General features: G+C 36.5%; 1 protein-coding gene across 5 annotated transcripts in view; it reads left to right on the top strand.

Moving 5' to 3' along the window:
- Positions 1–21267, top strand: part of OMA1 (OMA1 zinc metallopeptidase) — a 91389-nt gene that overhangs the window by 15118 nt on the left and 55004 nt on the right. For all 5 annotated transcript variants that reach the window (XM_059135708.1, XM_059135704.1, XM_059135706.1 and 2 more), the window contains exons 6-7: positions 2278–2406; positions 7749–7823. In XM_059135708.1, coding sequence (XP_058991691.1) covers positions 2278–2406; positions 7749–7823 — 204 coding nt within the window. The remainder of the gene's footprint in view (positions 1–2277; positions 2407–7748; positions 7824–21267) is intronic.

The following is a 21267-nucleotide window of genomic DNA, read 5'->3' as shown; positions in this document are numbered from 1 at the left end:
TTGGAGCATCTCAGAAAATCTCTGGAATGATATGCCATATATAATTAATGCAGAGTAATAATAATGATGTCTTGCCATTTTATAGTTTGCTGAGCTTTTAAATACATACCTTCTCAATTATAATTTTAATAACATTCTCATTAAGTATGTATTTAATATCTCTATATTCTGTATGAGGAAACTCATGTTTAACCAACTGAGCCACCCAGGCATCCAGGAAACTCATGTTTAAAAAGACTCTAAGTAACATGAGTAATGAGGCCAACTGACAGATTGGGATTTCAACCCAGTTCTTGTGTTTGTAAATCCAACACTGCTTCTTTTTACCATAGTTACCTGATTATTGGTAGAGCTTATTTTAATGGATCATAGAATTAAGGTTGATTTATACTCCTGTGAATACACATCTGTTTGACTTGGTATGAGTCCAAAAAACCCAATATATTTATTTACTCATATATTTATTTTTATTCATTAAAAATAAACATGTCTCTCTTGTCCACATTAATTAGAAAGACATGTATTTCCTAATTGAAAACAAGGAGATAAATAGTGAAAGAATTGTGAAATGCTATGTTGGAAATGCAAATAATACTAATTTTAAATGGAAATGATAATGTTACTAATCTCTCTAAAAGTCCTCTCAAATTCTGTCTATTCCTTAAAGTATTAATAAATTGAGGTTGGCCTCAGTTGTGTTTTTTTGAAGAACAAATAGTAATTATCTCCCTCATTTCTTTTGAGTTATGGAAAAATAGAAAAAACATTTTCCTCGAACAAATATGTATAAGAATAAATCTAAACAATCAAAATAGATTGTCTTTCAAGAAAGGGCTTCATACCTGTCAATTAGTATTGGTCATTTTTAGCATTTAAGAGATGTTCATATTCTGTGCCTTTACTTTTCTGGCCTCTAGTTCAGTGCCTTATTCAGCATATTGTTGTCATCTCAGTCAGGACAGGAATGCTAATTAGATAAGATACAAAAAGAAAATACCAGTCTTAAAAATTAAAAATAGCTATTAATATTTTTTGTAGAGGTCTTACACATTATCAGCAGTGTATTTTCTCTTTCAGCAGTCTCCAGTTTGATTTCATGTAGCCTTTAATGTTTTCTTTCTTCTACAAATACATATTTAAAATTTTTTTTTAGTTTTTTAAAACTCTCTAATAGCAATTATATTCTTTAATAATTAATAACAAGGATGTTCTCTTCAGTAATGACTTTATCATTTGTAGTTTTACTCTTCTGTGCTAAAATAATTCCTTAATTGTTTTCATGACACACGGTTCATGTAATAAAGCAAAGAATGCTTTGTGAGGGTAGATTATATCATTAAGAGAAGTGTTCTAAGTGATTATGTTTAGTTGTCAGACTTGTTTCATACATTCAAGTAATGATTCCTATACACTCAATATCAGCATTACATTAACATTTATTAATCAGCTTTAATTTAGTAGGGAATGATAAATAATCCAGTGTGTTAAACTTGCATTTAGAAATTACTACTCAAGACAGCTATTTTAAGTAAAATTGGTTACTGTTCTAAATAAATATAAAACTTCATAAAACTCTATTTCCTAGTGAGAAATACCAGAGTGATAAAATTGCAAACTTGCATAGATGAATTATACCTCATATATTAGGTCATAAAGTCCAAAAGACTTTTATTTGAAATAAATTTCCAATATTTTTCTGAATTTTCTGTGTTTTAACTATTTCATATGTTAGGTAGTATTTAGTCTGTTCAAAGGTATAAGCTTAACGAACACATTTGGTTGCTTTAAAAAGTAACAAGTGTATTAGAAACTAAAACTTCCTGGGTTTGTCATTTTACTAATAGCTCTGTGAATTTTCGCAACTCTGTTAACTTTTCCCCATCTTAGTTTCTTTATAAAATAGGGTAATTGTACCTATTTCACAAAATTATTATGCTTGTTAATATAAGAAGTGTACATTCTTATATATCTATATAAGAATATACATTCATATCCATGAACTTGTCATTGTGTCTAAATGATGTTAGGTGGCTAGGTAAATGAATGATTGAATGTATATACACATAAGCAAGTATGTAAGCAAGGGAGGGAATGAATTAATGCACATGGAAGAAGAAGCATATGCAATTTTAGTTGGTGAAGGTCAGTTAAAATGTAAATTATTCAATGTAATTATACTTGATGAACTAGAAAATGTAGGTATATACTGTCTTTTTATTTTTTGTTGTATATTCTTAATTTATTAAAAGTAATTTTCATTATTTTGATTATTCTCAGGCAGAAAAGGCTAGCTTGGTTCATTTATTGGATTTCCTAGGTCTGATTTTTCTCACAATGATTTGGGCCATTTGCCCTCGAGATAGTTTGGCACTTTTGGGCCAGTGGATACAGTCTAAACTGCAGGAGGTAAGTGTGAGACAGTAAGTTGAATTTGTAATGGCCTGTGATGAAGATATTTTAAATATTACTATAAAGTAACAGATACCAGAGATATACCAGAGATGTTTTGACATACCATGAAATACAGCTACTAAATTTTAGTGTCTAAGTTTTCTCCTTTTTAGGAGATACTCTTCTCCTTCCTTCCTTCCTTCCTTCCTTCCTGTTTTTTTAAGACTGATTTATTCCTGAGAGAGAGGACATGCAGACATGCACGCGCACGCGCGTGCGCGCACACACACACACACACACAGAGGCATCAGCAGGGTGATGGGGCAGAAAGAAAGGGAGAGAGAGGCAGATTCCCTACAGAGTGTAGAGCCAGCAGGGTTTGACCTTACTACCCTTGAGACCATGACCTATGAGAGATCAAGAGTCGGAGGCTTTAGCCAACTGAACCACCCAGGTGTCCCTTTAGGGGATGTTCTTAATAATGAGCATTCCAATTAGAAGATACTATATCTTTTAACTGATGGGGGATAGATGTGTTACAAGGGCTTAGTAACTTTTGGCTAACACAGTACTGTGTGTGGGGGGGTGAGGTACAAAGTTATTGGTCTAAAGGAGAGAAAACCTGGTCACAAATCCTTTCCTCTATATCTTTACCTTTAGATTTTTCAGTTTTGTCTCTCATAGTGACTGTGGTGTACTTACTATGACTTTTCCTTTCCCCAAATATTTGCATTCTGATGGGAAACTCTTAAAACCTGTAAATTTTTATGGGCATAGTGTTGCTGAAGCTGCTTTACCACCCTTGTCTCCTTACTCCCAGTTAAATTAAAATTACCTGGAAAATACTGAAAGGATAATCTTTTTTTTTTTTTTAAAGATTTTATTTATTTATTTGACAGACAGAGATCACAAGTAGGCAGAGAGGCAGGCAGAGAGGGTGGGGAAAGCAGGCTCCCTGCTGAGCAGAGAGCCCAATGTGGGGCTCCATCCCAGGAACCTGAGACCTTGACTTGAGCTGAGCCACCTAGGTGCCCCTGAAAGGATAATCTTATTAGGTGTTTGTTAACTTTCATTTTAGTACTTATGTATGTTGATAATCCTTTTAAAATTTATTGGTGTCCTCATTTTGTTCAGAACACTTCACTACTGAAAGTAGGTCTTGCAATCTTGATAATTGCTTTGTTAACTACGATTAATTATTTTGTTTTACATATTTTTTTTTTCATATACTTTCTCTTGTCCTGGGAGGTTTGGTTATTCAGGAACAATCTGTTATTTGTTTATTTAATGATTTGTGGAGGACCCATCATTGTGCCATCTGGGTGCTGTTTAAATCTAATGTGTAAAATGAGACAAAATGCTTTTGAAATTGGATAACTAAGTCTTGTATTCAGTGTTACTGTATCGTCTGGCTGCATTTACATCGAAATAAAGGTTCTTAAAAGGAAAAAAAAGAATTGTAATTACTTAGGTTATAGGGTCTCATATTTAGAATTTTATTTCTTTTATTGATATGCTGGGAAGTCAAAGGAGTTAATGTGGTTTTCCCCTCATTTATCAGTATATAGCTTTTTTCTGTAATGTACTTTGAAGATTTTGTCATGAGAAAGATAACTTGTAGCTGTTTCTCCCTTGAAAATACTTCATGAATCGGGCTACTTCATATAATTTTTTTTTTTTTTTAAAGATTTTATTTATTTATTTGACAGAGAGAGACCACAAGTAGGCAGAGAGGCAGGCAGAGAGAGAGAGGAGGAAGCAGGCTCCCTGCTGAGCAGAGAGCCCGATGCGGGACTCGATCCCAGGACCCTGAGATCATGACCCGAGCCGAAGGCAGTGGCGTAACCCACTGAGCCACCCAGGCGCCCCAATTTTTTAATAATTAAAAATAAAGTAGGGATTACTTCTTTTGAGCTCTTTTTCCCTAAATCAAGACTCCCCCAGTAATTTTGGTGATGAGGGAAAGTTTCTCTAGACAGCTTTGCTCCTTATGATTGGAGAGCAGGAGGGGATGCGGATAGGGAAGTCATAAAGGAGGGGGAATTGCTGGCATTCATTTGTCAGAGAAAAGAAGAAACAGGAGTCTTCACATAACCATTGGGGAGTCATATTTTTGTAATTTTAAAAGATTTAGGTATAATATAGTAGCCCACACAGAGTGCTACCACGTAGGGTTTTAGAAGCTGTGATAAGATTTATTGGTTACTTACCATATGTTAGGTATTAGGATAAACACTAGATTAATTATGGATGGGGTTAAGAATACTAGCTGTGAGCAGATGGACCTATATTTGAATTTAGGCTCTGTTAGACCTAAATTCTATAGAACCTAGGCAGATTACTTCACTAATTATAGGTCTCAGTTTCTTCATCTATAAATTGACATATTACTGGCTAACTCAGAGCACTGTTATGGGTTTAATGATGCATTTTGTTTTATTTTATTTTTATTTTTTTGAAGATTTTATTTATTTATTTGACAGAGATCACAAGTAGGGGGAGAGGCAGGCAGAGAGATGGCAGGAAGCAGGCTCCCTGCTGAGCGGAGAGCCCATGTGGGGATCAATCTCAGTACCCTGGGATCACGATCTGAGCCCAAGGCAGAGCTTTAACCCCTTGAGCCACACAGTCGCCCCTAAGATGCATTTTAAAGTAGGATCCCTCAATCTAAGCCTGTTGACATTTTGGACTAGATAATTCTTTGTTGTGGGGAATTGTCCCATGCATTGTAGGATGTTTAGCCTCTAAACATCTGCTCTGAACATCCGACCTCTACCCACTAGATAGATACCAGTAGTACTTTCACCCACATCTGCCCTCCCCCACAGTTGTGACAATCAAGAATGTCTCCAGGGGTGCCTGGGTGGCTCAGTTAAGTGTCTGACTCTTGATCCTCATCAGTTCGGGTCATGATCTCTCGGCACAGGTCATGATCTCAGGGTCATGAGATTGAGCCCCACATCAGGCTTGTGCTGAGTGTAGAGCCTGCTTAAGATTCTGTCTTTCCCTCTGCCCCTAAACCACTTGTGTGCACTCTCTCTCTCTTCAAAAAAAAAAAAAAAAAAGTCTCCAACATTTCCAAATGTCCCTGGGGGACAAAATCATATTCAGTTGAGAACCAGTGATTATAAAGCATTTAGTGTAGTACCCAGTACAAAGTAAGGACTCATTAAATAGGCGCTGCTATTATTATTTCCTCAGTTTATCCTGTCTGCAACCCTAGGAGGTTGGTGCTGTTGCTACTCCATTTTACATATGATGCAACCAGGCTTAGAGAGGTTAAACAATTAGCCAGGGGTTCACAGTTAGTAAGTGTCAGCATTTGGACTTGAGTCTAAGTTTCTGTCCTTTAAAGCCCATGTTTTTAACCAGTTATGCTATCAGTAGACTTGATGGACCCCTGCAGACTGCTCATTGAGAGTGATGACATGATACAATACAGTTAAACAGCCTAAAAAAGACATGATTGAGAAGGAAGAAAGTCATATCTAGTAGTCCATGTACTATGGATTAGATTGATTATATTATTTTTAGACATCACTGACATGTAGCTACCTCTGAAAAAGTGTTTCCTCTATTAATAACTCTGTTCTCAAAAGTCCTGCCTATTGATCCATCGCATACAAATTTTAGTACTTACTGAAAATTAGAATTTAACTGGAAAGCATTCACATAAATACAAGTAATTAGGAAAGTTAAAATTATGATATCTAGGGACGCCTGGGTGGCTCAGTTGGTTAAGCAGCTGCCTTCGGCTCAGGTCATGATCCCAGCGTCCTGGGATCGAGTCCCACATCGGGCTCCTTGCTCCGCAGGGAGCCTGCTTCTCCCTCTGACTCTGCCTTCCACTCTGTCTGCCTGTGCTTGCTCTCACTCTCTCTCTCTCTTACAAATAAATAAATAAAATCTTTAAAAAAAAATAAAAAAAAATTATGATATCTATTTGTATTTTTTAATTGAAGTTGAAAGAAAATTTCATTTCCCTAACTAATCAATACTTAGGAGAGAAGGATAGCATTAAGATAATTTATCAAAGAAAGGAAAGTCTGCTCTATGGTTAATTTTCTAACTGAAATAAATTCTCTGGTAGTGTCAGTGGTTATTATCTAGCTATATTTTTTCAGTTTTCTTTAAAAATGTGAGATCTGGGGCACATGGATGACTCAGTCGATTAAGCATCTGCCTTTGGCTCAGGTCTTGATCCCAGGGTCCTGGGATCAAGTTCTGTGTCAGGCTCCCTGCTTATTGGGAAGTCTGCTTCTCCTTCTCCCTCTGTCTGCTGCTCTGCTTACTTGTGCTCTTTTTCTTCAAATAAATAAAATTTTTAAAAAATTTAAAACTGTAAGAACAAAATGATCAAAATATTAAAACTTACATTAATGAGGTTTCTTTAGGGGATCCTCTACACAGTAGGTAGAGATTATAATTGGGAAAATAGAAGTGCGGGTATCCACTGCTTTCTGAAAGTTCATGTTAAATCACTTTGGTTTTAGGCTTTTTTTTCATAAAAGTAAACATACTCTTTGGATTTTTTTTGGTCAGTGAAAACAGGTACTAATGTAGGTCTTTTGTAAAAGCAAAGTAATGTGAGGCAAACTTTTGGAAAATGGGGGATACCTGTACAGTGATACTCCTACCCCATTATCCATGGGGTGTGGAGAGGGGAATATATTCAAGACCCCTAGTGGATAGGCCTAAAACCTCAGATAGTAGCAAATCCTATATATACTATGTTTTTTCCCGTTTATACATATCTGCGATAAAGTTTATAAGTTAAGCACAGTAAAAGATTAACAACAGTAACTCATAATAAAATAGAACAATTATAACAACATACTGTAAAAAAAGCTATGTGAGTGTGGCTTCTCTCAAAACATCTTATTGTACTGCATCAACTTCTTGAGATGATGTGAGATGTAAAATACCTATGTGACAGGATGAAGTGAGGTAAATGATGGAGGCTGTGGTGTAGCACTAGGCTGCTAGAGACCTGACTGTGCGTCAGAAGGACCGTCTGCTTCCAGACCCCTGTTGACTATGGGTAACTCAAACCATGGAAACTGAAGTCATGGGTAAGGGGGATTGCTGTACTCCATGTGATACTGTAGAGTCTCCAGAAGTCTGTAGGCATAATTTTTTAAATATTCTTTTCATGTTTTAAAATATTAATCTATGATGGAGGAAATAAAGCTGCACTTTGTTTTATATCATAGTATTCTTTAAATGTTAATCATGGGGAGCATAAAAACTTTATCCTAGATGCTCCATGAAATTAATTTCAAAAATTGCATTTTGTTAATCCTTTTACTATGGAATAAATATCCTTAATGGAGCTTCTCTTTCTTATTTCTTCTTAGTATATGTTTGATAGACCGTACAGTAGAACATTAGAGGCTGAAGCTGACAAAATTGGACTACAGCTTGCTGCAAAGGTAAATGCTTGGTAGTTGAGAAAACACAGTGCCCTTCGCACAGTAAAAGATAAATGTACATTGTCTTTATGAGCTGTGGCATGAGCAGAGAATGAGAGTTGGACTGTATGAAATTTTTCATTAACACCTTTTTAAATTTGTGCTTCTAGAAGGTGATATACTATCTTTGTTATACTTCTCTCCCTTTCTTGCCGAAGGGCTTTTCTGAGTAAAATAATGTATAATTGTTTTTTTTTCCCCACTCAAAGGAAGGTTTGTTCTATTGTAGCTATGATCTTAGATGAATCACCTGATTTTATAATTTAAATAAACAGAAGAACAGGCTTATTACTTTGTATCTTTGAGATTATTGTTGTTGCAGCAAATGACTGATCTTGGCTAGTCAGAGAGCAGCTCTGGGCCTGTACTATGATTTAAGTTGGCTTTTGCTCATATCTCCTTTACAGGGCACTGGGTGCCTCCCTGCCATTTTTATCATCTGTGATAACTGAGTATTATTAGTAGAATTTAATATTAGAAGTAAAACTGCATTTTTAGAAATAAGTAAAAAACAATGCCACTTGGTACATTAAATCCAAATTGTACTTGATTCCTTGTTGAGTTTCCAGTTGTTATTAAAAATCCTAGCTGTTAGAAATCACTATTATTTGAAGTTCTTATTATGAGTTTTATGGATTTAATTTCATAAATGAAGATATTATCCATCACAAAAGTAAAAGTAGTTATGTGAATGTTACATAATGAGAATTGAGTAAATTATCTGACTATATAGATTAAGAGGTTTCCAAATAGTGGGCCGCAGATTGGCTGTAACAAGTTTCCTCATTTCAATGTACTACAGTCTGTGAAATTTTCCTTTTAATATAAGTGTGTTTTGTGTTCTGGTTAGGAAATCTTTGCCTATTTCAATAAGTTGTTGCTGTTTTATTTCCAAGAAGCTTATTATTTTATTGCCTTTTAAAAATATAATATGTGGAAGAGGTCAGGATACTTTTTCCCCCATGTGGATATCTAATAGCCTCAGCACTGTTTATTGAAGAGTTATCTTTTCTCCACTATACTTCAGTGTCTCTTTGTCATAAATATGGGAGGCTATACATAGGTTTATTTCTGGACTCCCTATTGTATTCTACTGGCCTGTTATCTGTCTTTGAGCCAATACCACATTGTCACTGTAGCTTTGTAGTAAGCTGTAATATCTGATAACTGCTGTCCTCCAGTGTGGTTCTGCAAGATTGACTTGGCTATTCTTGGTTTTCTTCCTTTCCGTATAAATGTCAGAATCAGCTTATCAAATCACATGCCTATACAAAAACATGCTTGGGATTTTGATTGGAATTGTGTGAATTTGGGGACAGTTGACTACTGTCAATAATATTGAGTCTTCCAGCCCACGAGTGATTTATTTGTCCATTTATTTAGATATTCTTGTAATTTCAGTGTTGTTTCCAAATGGTTTGTGTGTATGTGTGTGTATAGGACTTACAAATCCTTTGTTAAATGTACTGCTAAGTGTTAGACATTTTTTGATGTTATCATAAAGTGTCATTTAAGAAATAAGCTTCCTCATATATAGAAGTGCATTTTGTTTTTTTGTAAATAAACTAGTATCCAACAGCCTTGCTAAAGTCCCTTAATTCTAATAGTGTGTAGATTCTTTTAGATTTTATATATACACATTTGTGTTACCTATGAATAATGACAACTTTAGTTCTTCCTTTCCAATCTATGTACTTTCTCTTTTTTATCATACTGCAATGGCCAGAAACTTCAATACAGTGTTGAGGGTGAGCAGTGAGCACTTTTGTTTCTTCATGACTTTAGGGAGAAGGCATTCAGTATTTCACCATTCTGGTGTCTGTTATAACTTTTTTTGTTTCTGTTTTTGTTTTAAATCTGACTTTTTAGAAGAGTTGCCCTTCTATTCCTTATATGCTAATAGTTTTTTTTTAAATTGTGAGTAACTTTATCAAATTCTTTTTCTGTATTGATGAATATATAGTTTTTCTCCTTTAATCTGTTAATGTGACAAACTACATTGATTATTATTTTACCCATTAGGACAACTTGTTATTTTAAAATTATTTCACACATTATAACAATTTGTTATTTTAAAATATAATTTTATCAGTTATATTATCCTTCCCACATATTACTGAAGTTGGTTTGCTAGCATATAGCTTAGAATGTTTGTATCTATATTCATAAGATATACCAACTTGGAATTTTCTTTTCTTGTAATGCCCTGTCATGTTTTGCTATCAAGATTATGCTGACCTTATAAAATGAGTTGGGAAGTTTTTTTGTTTTTTTGTTCTTTTCTCTGGAAGTGTTTGTGTAATATTAGTAATATTTATTTTTAAATGTTTAGAGATTCCACGGGTAAAACTGTATGGGCCTGCAGATTTCTTTGTGGATGGTCTTTAGTTATAGATTCAGTCTTTCTAACAGATAAGAACTAATTCACATTTTTCTGTTTCATGTCAGGTTTAAAAAAAAAAAGATTTATTTTAGAGAGATTGAATGAGTGAGGGGAGGGGCAGAGGAAGACAGAGGAAAAGAAGTAGACTTCTGCTGACTGCAGAGCCCAATGCGGGGCTAGATCTCATGACCCTGAGATCATGATCTGTGCTGAAATTAAGAGTTGGAGGCTTAACCAACTAAGCCATTCAGGTGCCCCAGTTTTGTGTCACCTTTTTTATAATTTTGTTTTTCTAGAAATGTATGTTTTGTTTAAATTCTAAACATTACTGGTATAAAGTTTTTTAATATACATATATATTTGCATTTTGTGTTTTTTTTTAATTGAAGTATAGTTGACACACAATATTACATTAGTTCTGTGTGTACAAAACAGGGATTTGACAACTCCATGTGTTATGCTCACCGTAAGTGTAGCTACCGTCTGTCACCATACAATGCTCTGATAGTACTGTTGACTGTATTCCTTATGCTGTACCTTTCATCCTGTGGCTTATCATTCTGTAACCGGAAGCCTGTTTCTCCAGCTCCTTCATCTATTTTGCTGCCACTTCCTGCCCCTCTCCACTGGCAACCGTCAGTTTGTTACCTTTACTATATTTTGAATGTCTGAAGGATACTGCATTCTTCAGATATATTTGGTTTATTTGTTGATTCAAAAATTAATACAGTTTTAGTTAAGTAGTTACACATGTTGTGTTTCCTTCCACTGCCAATCACCTTAGTTCTTCTAAAGTTTAAGTCATAATCTTCAAGGTAGCGCTTTTTTTTAAAAATTTTTTATTTTTTATAAACATATATTTTTATCCCCAGGGGTACAGGTCTGTGAATCACCAGGTTTACACACTTCACAGCACTCACCAAAGCACATACCCTTCCCAATGTCCATAATCCTTCTTCCAACCCCCCTCCCCCCAGCAACCCTCAATTTGTTTTGTGAGATTAAGAGTCACTTATGGTTTGTCTCCCTCCCAATTCCATCTTGTTTCATTGATTCTTCTTCTACCCACTTAAGCCCCCATGTTGCATCACCACTTCCTCATATCAGGGAGATCATATGATAGTTGTCTTTCTCTGCTTGACTTATTTCGCTAAGCATGATACGCTCTAGTTCCATCCATGTTGTCGCAAATGGCAAGATTTCATTTCTTTTGATGGCTGCATAGAATTCCACTGTGTATATATACCACATCTTCTTGATCCATTTGTCTGTTGATGGACATCTAGGTTCTTTCCATAGTTTGGCTATTGTGGACATTGCTGCTATAAACATTCGGGTGCACGTGCCCCTTTGGATCACTACGTTTGTATCTTTAGGGTAAATACCCAGTAGTGCAATTGCTGGGTCATAGGGCAGTTCTATTTTCAACATTTTGAGGAACCTCCATGCTGTTTTCCAGAGCAGTTGCACCAGCTTGCATTCCCACCAACAGTGGAGGAGGGTTCCTCTTTCTCCGCATCCTCGCCAGCATCTGTCATTTCCTGACTTGTTGATTTTAGCCATTCTGACTGGTGTGAGGTGATATCTCATCGTGGTTTTGATTTGTATTTCCCTGATGCCGAGTGATATGGAGCACTTTTTCATGTGTCTGTTGGCCATCTGGATGTCTTCTTTGCAGAAATGTCTGTTCATGTCTTCTGCCCATTTCTTGATTGGATTATTTGTTCTTTGGGTGTTGAGTTTGCTAAGTTCTTTATAGATTTTGGACACTAGTCCTTTATCTGATATGTCGTTTGCAAATATCTTTTCCCATTCTGTCAGTTGTCTTTTGATTTTGTTAACTGTTTCCTTTGCTGTGCAAAAGCTTTTGATCTTGATGAAATCCCAATAGTTCATTTTTACCCTTGCTTCCCTTGCCTTTGGCGTTGTTCCTAGGAAGATGTTGCTGAGGCTGAGGTCGAAGAGGTTGCTGCCTGTGTTCTCCTCAAGGATTTTGATGGCTTCCTTTCGCACATTGAGGTCCTTCATCCATTTTGAGTCTATTTTCATGTGTGGTGTAAGGAAATGGTCCAATTTCATTTTTCTGCATGTGGCTGTCCAATTTTCCCAGCACCATTTATTGAAGAGGCTGTCTTTTTTCCATTGGACATTCTTTCATGCTTTGTCGAAGATTAGTTGACCATAGAGTTGAGGGTCTATTTCTGGGCTCTCTATTCTGTTCCATTGATCTATGTGTCTGTTTTTGTGCCAGTACCATGCTGTCTTGTCTTGATGATGACAGCTTTGTAATAGAGCTTTTTAAAAGCGCTACAAAGTAGCGCTTTTTTTTTTTTAAGATTTTATTTATTTATTTGTCATAGAGAGAGAAGCGAGAGCAAGCACAGGCAGACAGAGTGGCAGGCAGAGGCAGAGGGAGAAGCAGGCTCCCCGCAAATCAAGGAGCCCGAATGTGGGACTCGATCCCAGGACACTGGGATCATGACCTGAGCCGAAGGCAGCCGCTTAACCAACTGAGCCACCCAGGCGTCCCCAAGGTAGTGCTTTTAAAAAAAAACTTTGTGGGGTGCCTGGGTGGCTCAGTTAGTTAAGCATCCAGTCATTAACTGCAGCTCAGTTCATGATCTCAGGGTTGTGGGATCAAGCCCCATGCAGGGCTTAGTGGGGAGTCTGCTTGAGATTCTCACTCCCTCTGCCCTTCCTCCCTGCTCATCCACTCTTTCTCCCTCTCTCCCTCTCATTCTCTCTCTCAAAATAAATAAATGAATCTTTTCAAGGAAGAGTCACTCAGTCCACAGTTCTTTCAGTTTGGCTTCTTGGATCTTCATTTGAATATGGACATGCTTCAGAACTTCACCAGCTGTAATATTTAGGATCCAGTTTCTTTAAGCAGTTTACTTTAGAGCCACATTGAGAGTCTGAGTAGATGGATCTGCTTAGATCTTAATTTCAGACACCCTCTAAACATGAATAAGTTCAAGCTGTATTCACTCCTGAACTGTCACCCTCTAGAATAGTACAGATAATTGGGATATGCTAATACCTAAGATTATAATAATTTGACTGTTAGTTCTTTGATGGTTTTAGCAGATCTGTCTTGTGGTTCTTTCCCATAGATAACACATGTTTCAGCTTGTATATTATCTGTAACTGTCTTGTAGCTCACTAATCCTACTTTCAGCTATGTCCATTCTGCCATTAGACACATCTTTGACTTTTAAATTTTATTGTATTTTTAAAAATTTTTAAAAAAGATTTTTACTTATTTATTTGACAGAGAGAGATCACAAGTAGTCAGAGAGGCAGGCAGAGAGAAAGAGGGGTAAGCAGGCTCCCTGCTGAGCAGAAAGCCCAATGCGGGGCTCGATCCCAGGACACTGGCTTAACCACTGAACATAGAACTATTGGCTCTGAATGATAATTTCATCCATTGTAGGTGATTCTCCCTTAGTCTGGAGGACAATTAGAATAGAGCAGATTATTTCAGTCAGACAGAGCCTGAGCTGGGTCTTCATAAGTTTCAATTTACCTGTACTCACCTTCATTTATAAGAGTATTGCTGTACAGGGAGGTCTGCTGAAGGCATGGAGTATTTACTAAGTTCCTCCTGTGTAGTGGTTTTTGAACTTCAGTTTTTGATTCACTAGCACCATGAGACTATTGAAATCTCTATTCAGTTTTCATCAACTTTTTGTTTTAAAAGTGCCCTGTGCAGCTTAAGAATTAATAAGATGCCTTGTTGAACTGGCATCCAGTGGTGTCTTTGCCCTCCTATTTTTCAAATCTTAGCTTCTCAAATTTGGCTGCCTTGTTAAGCCTAACTTGTAAGTTTTGGCTCTCTAGCCCTGCTGGATGGCTGAAAACTCTCCTTAGTCACCTCTTTCTACTTGGATTTCTTTTGAGTTCTACTTGTATTCTCAGCCTCTGGCTCTTCATTGCTTAGAATTTAACAGATTTCACTGAAATCTTTTCTTTGAAAAAAGTTGATGGTATTTTGATAGGGATTGCATTAAATGTGTAGATGGCTCTTGGTAGCATAGACATTTTCACATTTTCTTGGTAGCATAGACATTTCCAATCCGTGAGCATGAAACATTTTTCCATTTCTTTGTGTCTTCCTCAATTTTTTTCATACTATATGCAGCTAGGCTGTCATTGAAAGTAGAAGGGGAGATAAAAATCTTCAGGACAAAAAAAAACTAAAAGAATTTGCAAACATCAAACCAGCCCTATAGGAAATATTGAAAGGGATCCTCTAAGCAAAGAGAGAGCCTAAAAGTAACATAAACCAGAAAGGAACAGAGAAAATATACAGTAACAGTCACCTTACAGGTAATACATGGCACTAAATTCATATCTTTCAATAGTTACCCTGAATGTAAATTAGGGCTAAATGCCCCAATCAAAAGACAGGGTTTCAGAATGGATAAAAAAAAAAGACCCTTCGATATGCTGTCTATAAGAAACTCAGAGACTTCTCCAGATTTAAAGTGAGGGTGTGGAAAACTATTTACCATGCTAATGGACATCAAAAGAAAGCTGGGGTGGCAATCCTTATATCAGACAAATTAGATTTTAAACCAAAGACTATGATAAGAGATGAGGAAGGACCCACCCTGTATCATACTTAAAGGGTCTATCCAATAAGAAGATCTAACAATTTTAAATATCTATGCCCCTAGTATGGGAGCAGCCACTTATATAAGCCAATTAAAAACCAAATCAAAGAAACACATTGACAATAATACAATAATAGTAGGGGACATTCACACCCCCTGACTAAGTTGACAGATTATCTAAGCAAAAGATCAACAAGGAAATAAAGGCTTTAAATGACACACTGGACCAGGTAGACTTCACAGATAAATTCAGAACATTCCATCCCAAAGCAACAGAATATATATTCTTCTCTAGTGCACATGGAACATTCTCCAGAACAGACCATATCCTGGATCACAAATCAGGTCTCAACTAGTACCAACAGATTGGTATCATTCCCTGCATATTTTTGGACCACAGTGCTTTGAAAGTAGAACTAAAAAATCAGAAGAGGAAAGTTGGAAAGAACTCAAATACATGGAGGCTGAAGAACATCCTACTAAAGAATGAATGGGTCAATCAGGAAATTAAAGGAGAATTTTAAAAATTCATGGCAACAAATGAAAATGAAAACACAACTGTTCAAAATCTTTGGGGTGCAGCAAAGGCAGTCCTAAGAGAAAAATAAATAGCAATACAAGCCTTTCTCAAGAAACAAGAACAGTCTCAAATGTAGTTGGCATCCTTATTCACATATCCTTATGTTCCTTGCACTTACATAGCAGTAGGGTGGGATTGCTGGCACTGCTATGTTTGTTTTTAAAAGATACTTCCTGTTATTACAGAATGTTATGGCAAACCTTAACCAGTGACATATCGCAATACCCTTTTTTTAAATACCTGCATCAGCCCTGTTTTCAATATCTTTAATTTTTGTTAATTTGGACAAAAAATGGAATCTCGTTGCTTTTAAATATTTGCATTCTCTTGCCTAGTAGTAAAGTTGAGAATATTGTTTCATTTTTATTGACTATTTCTTTTGAAGATGGCCTTTTTCTCTTAATGTTTTTCTTGGTAGATTTTCAAAATACATATTCTAGGCCCCACACTTGGATCAGTAGCAGGGTGATGAAACCCTGAATCTGAATATGTTTAGAAACTTCCAAGTGATTTCTGCTATCTAGGCAGGTTTGGAAATTACTACTTTGAGTGATCAAATGTCAATTTTATGTTTTTGGGTGACTTGGTAAGATAAATTTTCTGTGGTATTTAAGAAAGAAGAATGAGGGCGCCTGGGTGGCTCAGTGGGTTAAGCCTCTGCCTTCGGCTTAGGTCATGATCTCAGGGTACTGGGATCGAGGCCCGCATCGGGCTCTCTGCTCAGCAGGGAGTCCGCTTCTCACTCTCTCTGCCTGCCTCTCTGCCTACTTGTGATCTCTCTCTCTCTATTTCAAATAAATAAATAAAATCTTAAAAAAAAAAAAAAGAAAGAAGAATGAAATTAGGTTAGCAAATATTGATATTCCTTTGATTATCTATAATATGCAAGCCATCTATTTTTTAAGAGTGTATCTGGGTAGCTACAACTATGATTTCATTTTCTAAAGCATATCTAAATAATTGTGTTGTGGATGAGTTGACCTTTTGCCAGTTGTGACATAGTACTTAGTTCAAAGGAGAAAACAACATTGCTACATGTATTAAGTCATGGATCCATAGTGATACAGGCAATATCTTTGTTATGGAGCACTTAGGCTATAATGTTCTTTGTTAAGAAAAATATTTATTAATTTGAGTGAGATAGAGCATGAGTACAAGTGGGGGTATGCAGAGGGAGAAGCAGGCTCCCCGCTGAGCAAAGACCTGGATACAGGGCCTGATCTCAGGCTGCCAGGATCGTGACCTGAGCCAAAGTCAGATGCTTAACCGACTGAACCACCCAGGTACCCCTGGAGCACTTAGGATATAAAAATGCCGTCTCAGTACAAGTATTTATTTCCTATCAAAAGGGAGGAACAGTATAAGAACCTTAGATGTTATATTGATACCAGCATTTATTCTGTGATACCACCTGTTTAGATTATAATGCTATTATTTGTCATTCAACACTATATTCTGATACCGTGCTTAGTATGTTATATATATTGTCTGGCCTAATCCTTTAGTAACTCTGTGAACTAGTGATTAGTATCATTATCTCCATCTCACTGATAAAGGAACTGAAGCCCAGATAGAATAAGTTACCTTCTTATAGGTACAAAATGGTAAAACCATGATTCAAACCCAAGGGTGTATGATTTCAAAGTTTGTTGCTGCAGTTTTGTTTCTGATCTTATCCCTCTACCACAGTTATATTTCTCAAGATCAACTAGTCTCTATGTTGTCATATCCCATGCAGCTTTTCTATGTTTATCTTGTTCTTTATCTTAGTAACATTTGACACTATTAACACCACTCCCCTGTAAAAATATCTATATATTTGTGTGATTAGCTACACATTTCATTATAGTATAAAAAGCTGTTTAGTTTTATAAACTCGTAATGGGAAATAATAGCCCTTACTGCACCTCCGCCTTATACTCTGGAAGTGAAAGTCCCCTTAACTTCTTTATCTGTTTACTGCTCTCTATATTTCCACATACTGTGTTTATTTTGTAATTTCTTGACTCAGTAGGTTTAAACAATTGATTTCTTTTTATGGAATATTTAATCTTTTATAAACCTGATTAATGTTTTTGTGTGCTTATTTGCTATTTGTATTCCTTCTTGGTTAATTATCGTTCAGTTTTTTTTCTCCTCCATACTCTAATCGGATTGTCTGTTTTCTTATTATTCACTCTGGAGTATTTTTTCGTATTCTGGATACAGTCATTTGTTGGATATGTGATTTGAAAATGGTTGTTCCTTGTCTGTGGCTCATCTTTCTTAACAAAGTTGTATGTATGTTGTGTTTTTTGGTTTTCTTTCTCTCTTTTTTTTTCAGAGCAAACATTTTTAATTTTGATGAAATCTAGGTTAAGGTACCCTCAAGGAAACTGCCAATTTCTGGGGTGAGCTTCTTTCTGGTACCTTAACCCACAAATTCCAACTACTCCTTGCAGTCCTAAACTCTTATCTTCTAACTCCTTAGCTTAGCCAAACTTCCCATGTTCTGCTTGGGTTCTACCCCTTACAGTGTGGTCAGGAAACTGCCTCCAGACAGAGAGCAGATGCAAATCCAGGAGTTGCAGTACACAGTGTGTCTCTTTTTCTCAAGAATCACGGTCTAATCTTGCCTTTTGTCCGGTACCTGAAAATATTTGCCTCATGTAGTCTGTCCGGTTTTATGGTTATTTGTGGTGGGAGATCAAATCCAGTACCATTAGTCTCATGAATGGAAGTGTGTACATCCCCAAATTTGTAACTCGTGATTGTCCATATCTTAGAAGAACTCACTAAGAAACTTTTCAGAAGCTCTGTATATACCTAGGTATCCAAACCTAGGGATAGCAGACTCCACTGTAAGATAGATAGGGCAGTGAGCTAGTTCTCTCTTTGGGAACTTCCACATGGAATATATGTAGACCCTGTCTGTGGCTGTTAAAGTGTCTTTGCAGAAGAATCCTGTAAAACTGGCTGCTGTCATTTAAGGGTTGGGAAAGGAGAGGGAGGTGGGGTTATCTCATTCATTGTGGAGACTCTTCTTTAATTCTCTACTTCAATCTTACACCTGAGCCCTTTTTTCTTGAGTATCAGATACAGAACCTTTCTGGAGTCCCCATGGTGTGAGGGTATCAGCTGCCAAAGAAGCAATGTAGTATAATGATAATGAGCAAGCTCAGGAACTTGACTGGCCAAGTCTGAGGATCTGCTTTGCCAGCTCTATGTGATCCTGGGTGAGCTTTTTATCCTTTCTATACTTCAGTTCTCCCCATCTATAGGATAGGAATGGTAATTGGATCTATATTATAGAATCAATACAATTAAAGTCCTAGGAGCACTAGTCTTCTAATCATTTATACTTAAATATATGCCTGTGTTTCAGCTATAGTCAAAAAATTAAAAACAAAAAAACAAAACAAAATATCTGCCTATTATTTCCTCTTTCTGTTTCACAAGTATCTCAAAACTAGTATGTTCAATATATCCTTGATTTTCCCCTTACATCTACTAGTCTTCCTTTCCCCAATAAATAAACCACTTTCTATTTAGTAGCTTTTGGAAAAAATCTGGAGTCCTCCTTAATACTTCCTTCTTTTTTATCATTCATGTGGAATTTTTTACCAAGTGTGGGTAGTTATATCTATAAAATGCATCTCAGTATGTTTCTGTCTCCACCATTGGCATTTTACCTGAACTTTTCTGCCAGCCTCATTACAGCTTTCATCGACTCCAGTCATATTTCCCTTCTCATAATAGTTAGGTCCAGGCAGCTAGGACATTTACTTTCTCAAGGTAAGACTTAAGTGGACACTGGCCAGCATTTGCCTTCAGAGTTTTCTTATTCTACTTTTGATTGGCACATTCTTTTTCATATTTGTTAATAAACCCTATTAGAAGACATCTTTGAAACCAAGGTGACACTTTTTACATTGATATACATAGACCTTTTTTGACCTATTATGTTGATTTCTATTTATTGATTCAGTGTATATATCATCTTCTAGAATGTAGGGATACACAATACCATTATGGAGGTCAGAATTTGAGTGAAAAGCAGAGACATTAAATAAGTGATTTTTATAGTTTAAAGTATTGTGACAGAGATACACAAGATCCCCTGAAAAAAAGAGAGCAGAAATGTAACATTAGCTAGGAATGAGAACTTGGCCTAGAGATTAGACTGAGAAAAAGATATTTACAGAAGACATCTGAAAGCTAAGTAGTAGTTTTCCTGGTGAAGATGTTGATGGGGGTGTTTGGCATGCGGACAGCATGTTCAAAGGCAAAAGTAATGATTGCTTAGTCCAGGAGTTAAAAGCTCACTGTGCTAAAATGTAGAGTTCAAGAGCACCAGTGGCAAGAGATTTTATATCTTTTTATATCTTACCCAGCATAGAGGTTGGGACCTTGGACTCCTGAGTCAGACTGACCTGTGTTCAACTTCTTGTCTCTTTTCGTCATTGTGTGCAAATCACTTACCCTTTCTAAGTCTCTTTTCTAGTCTAAAAAATGGGAATAATGATACTACTACCTCAGAGGGTTATTTTACATGTCCTCCACTTGATTCTTAGTTGTGGCTTGAATCCTCTTTTTGGACATTGATGCATGAGACTTTCTTGACTTCTTGCCATTTAATATTTAAATCACAGAATGTAATTATCTTATTCCTAATTCTGTCCTTATTAGGCAACCTTGTCTTTATAGCCTGGCTTCCTTGGTTCCATGCCTAAAAGGGAAAGAACATGATGAATTGAGGATGCAGGTGCCCTGTGCCCTTGGTAGTTTTGGCAGTAGTAGTTATTGCCACACATTAACAAGTTGATATTCTTTTTTTTTTTTTTTTGAGAACTTCTTTTTTTTTTTTTTTTTAATTATGTTAGTCATCATATAGTATATCATTAGTTTTTGATGTAGTGTTCTGTGATTCATTTTTTTTTAAAGATTTTATTTATTTATTTAACAGAGAAAAAGAGAGAGACAGAACACAAGCAAGGGGAGTGGGAGAGGGATAAGCAGGATTCCTACTGAGCAGTGAGCCCAACGATGTGGAGCTCCATCCCAGGACCCTGGGATCATGACCTGAACCCAAGGCAGATGCTTAACAAGTGAGTCACCCAGGCACTCCTCCATGACTCACTGTTTGTGTGTGACCCCCAGTGCTCCATGCAATACGTGTCTCCCTTAATACCCATCAAGGGGGTAACCATCCGCTGAAACCCCTCCCCTCTGAAACCCTCAGTTTGTTTCCTGGAGTCCATAGTCTCTCGTGGTTCATCTCTTCCTTTGACTCCCCCTTCATTTTTCTCTTCCTTCTCCTAATGTCCTCCATACTATTCCTTACATTCCACAAATAAGTGAAATCATATGATAATTGACTTTCTCTGCTTGACTTCTTTCATTTAGTATAATATTCTTCAGTTCCATCCATCCATGGCTGTTGCAAAAGTTGGGTATTCATCCTTTCTGATGGCTCAATAATAGTCCATTGTATATATGGACCATATCATCTTTATCCATTTGTCTCTTGAAGGGCATCTTGGCTCTTTCCACAGTTTGGCTATTGTGGACATTGCTGCTATGAACACTGGGGTACAGATGGCCCTTCTTTTCACTACATCTGTATCTTTGGGGTAAATGCCCAGTAGTGCAATTGCAGGGTCACAGGGTAGCTCTGTTTTTAAACAAGTTGATATTCTGCTTTTTTATCAATCTTATGGACTTGGTTAATGGGAACTGTTCCTGTGAGATGTATCTGTTGGTCACATGCTGTCTCATTAGATTTATGAGATTTTAAGGCCATGAACTAGACATAATATGGAAAATTCATTAAAATCAGGTTATTCA

The sequence above is a fragment of the Mustela lutreola genome, chromosome 10 (genome assembly GCF_030435805.1).
Source record: "Mustela lutreola isolate mMusLut2 chromosome 10, mMusLut2.pri, whole genome shotgun sequence".
NCBI lineage: Eukaryota > Metazoa > Chordata > Mammalia > Carnivora > Mustelidae > Mustela > Mustela lutreola.
This window is presented reverse-complemented; position numbering and strand designations above follow the sequence as displayed.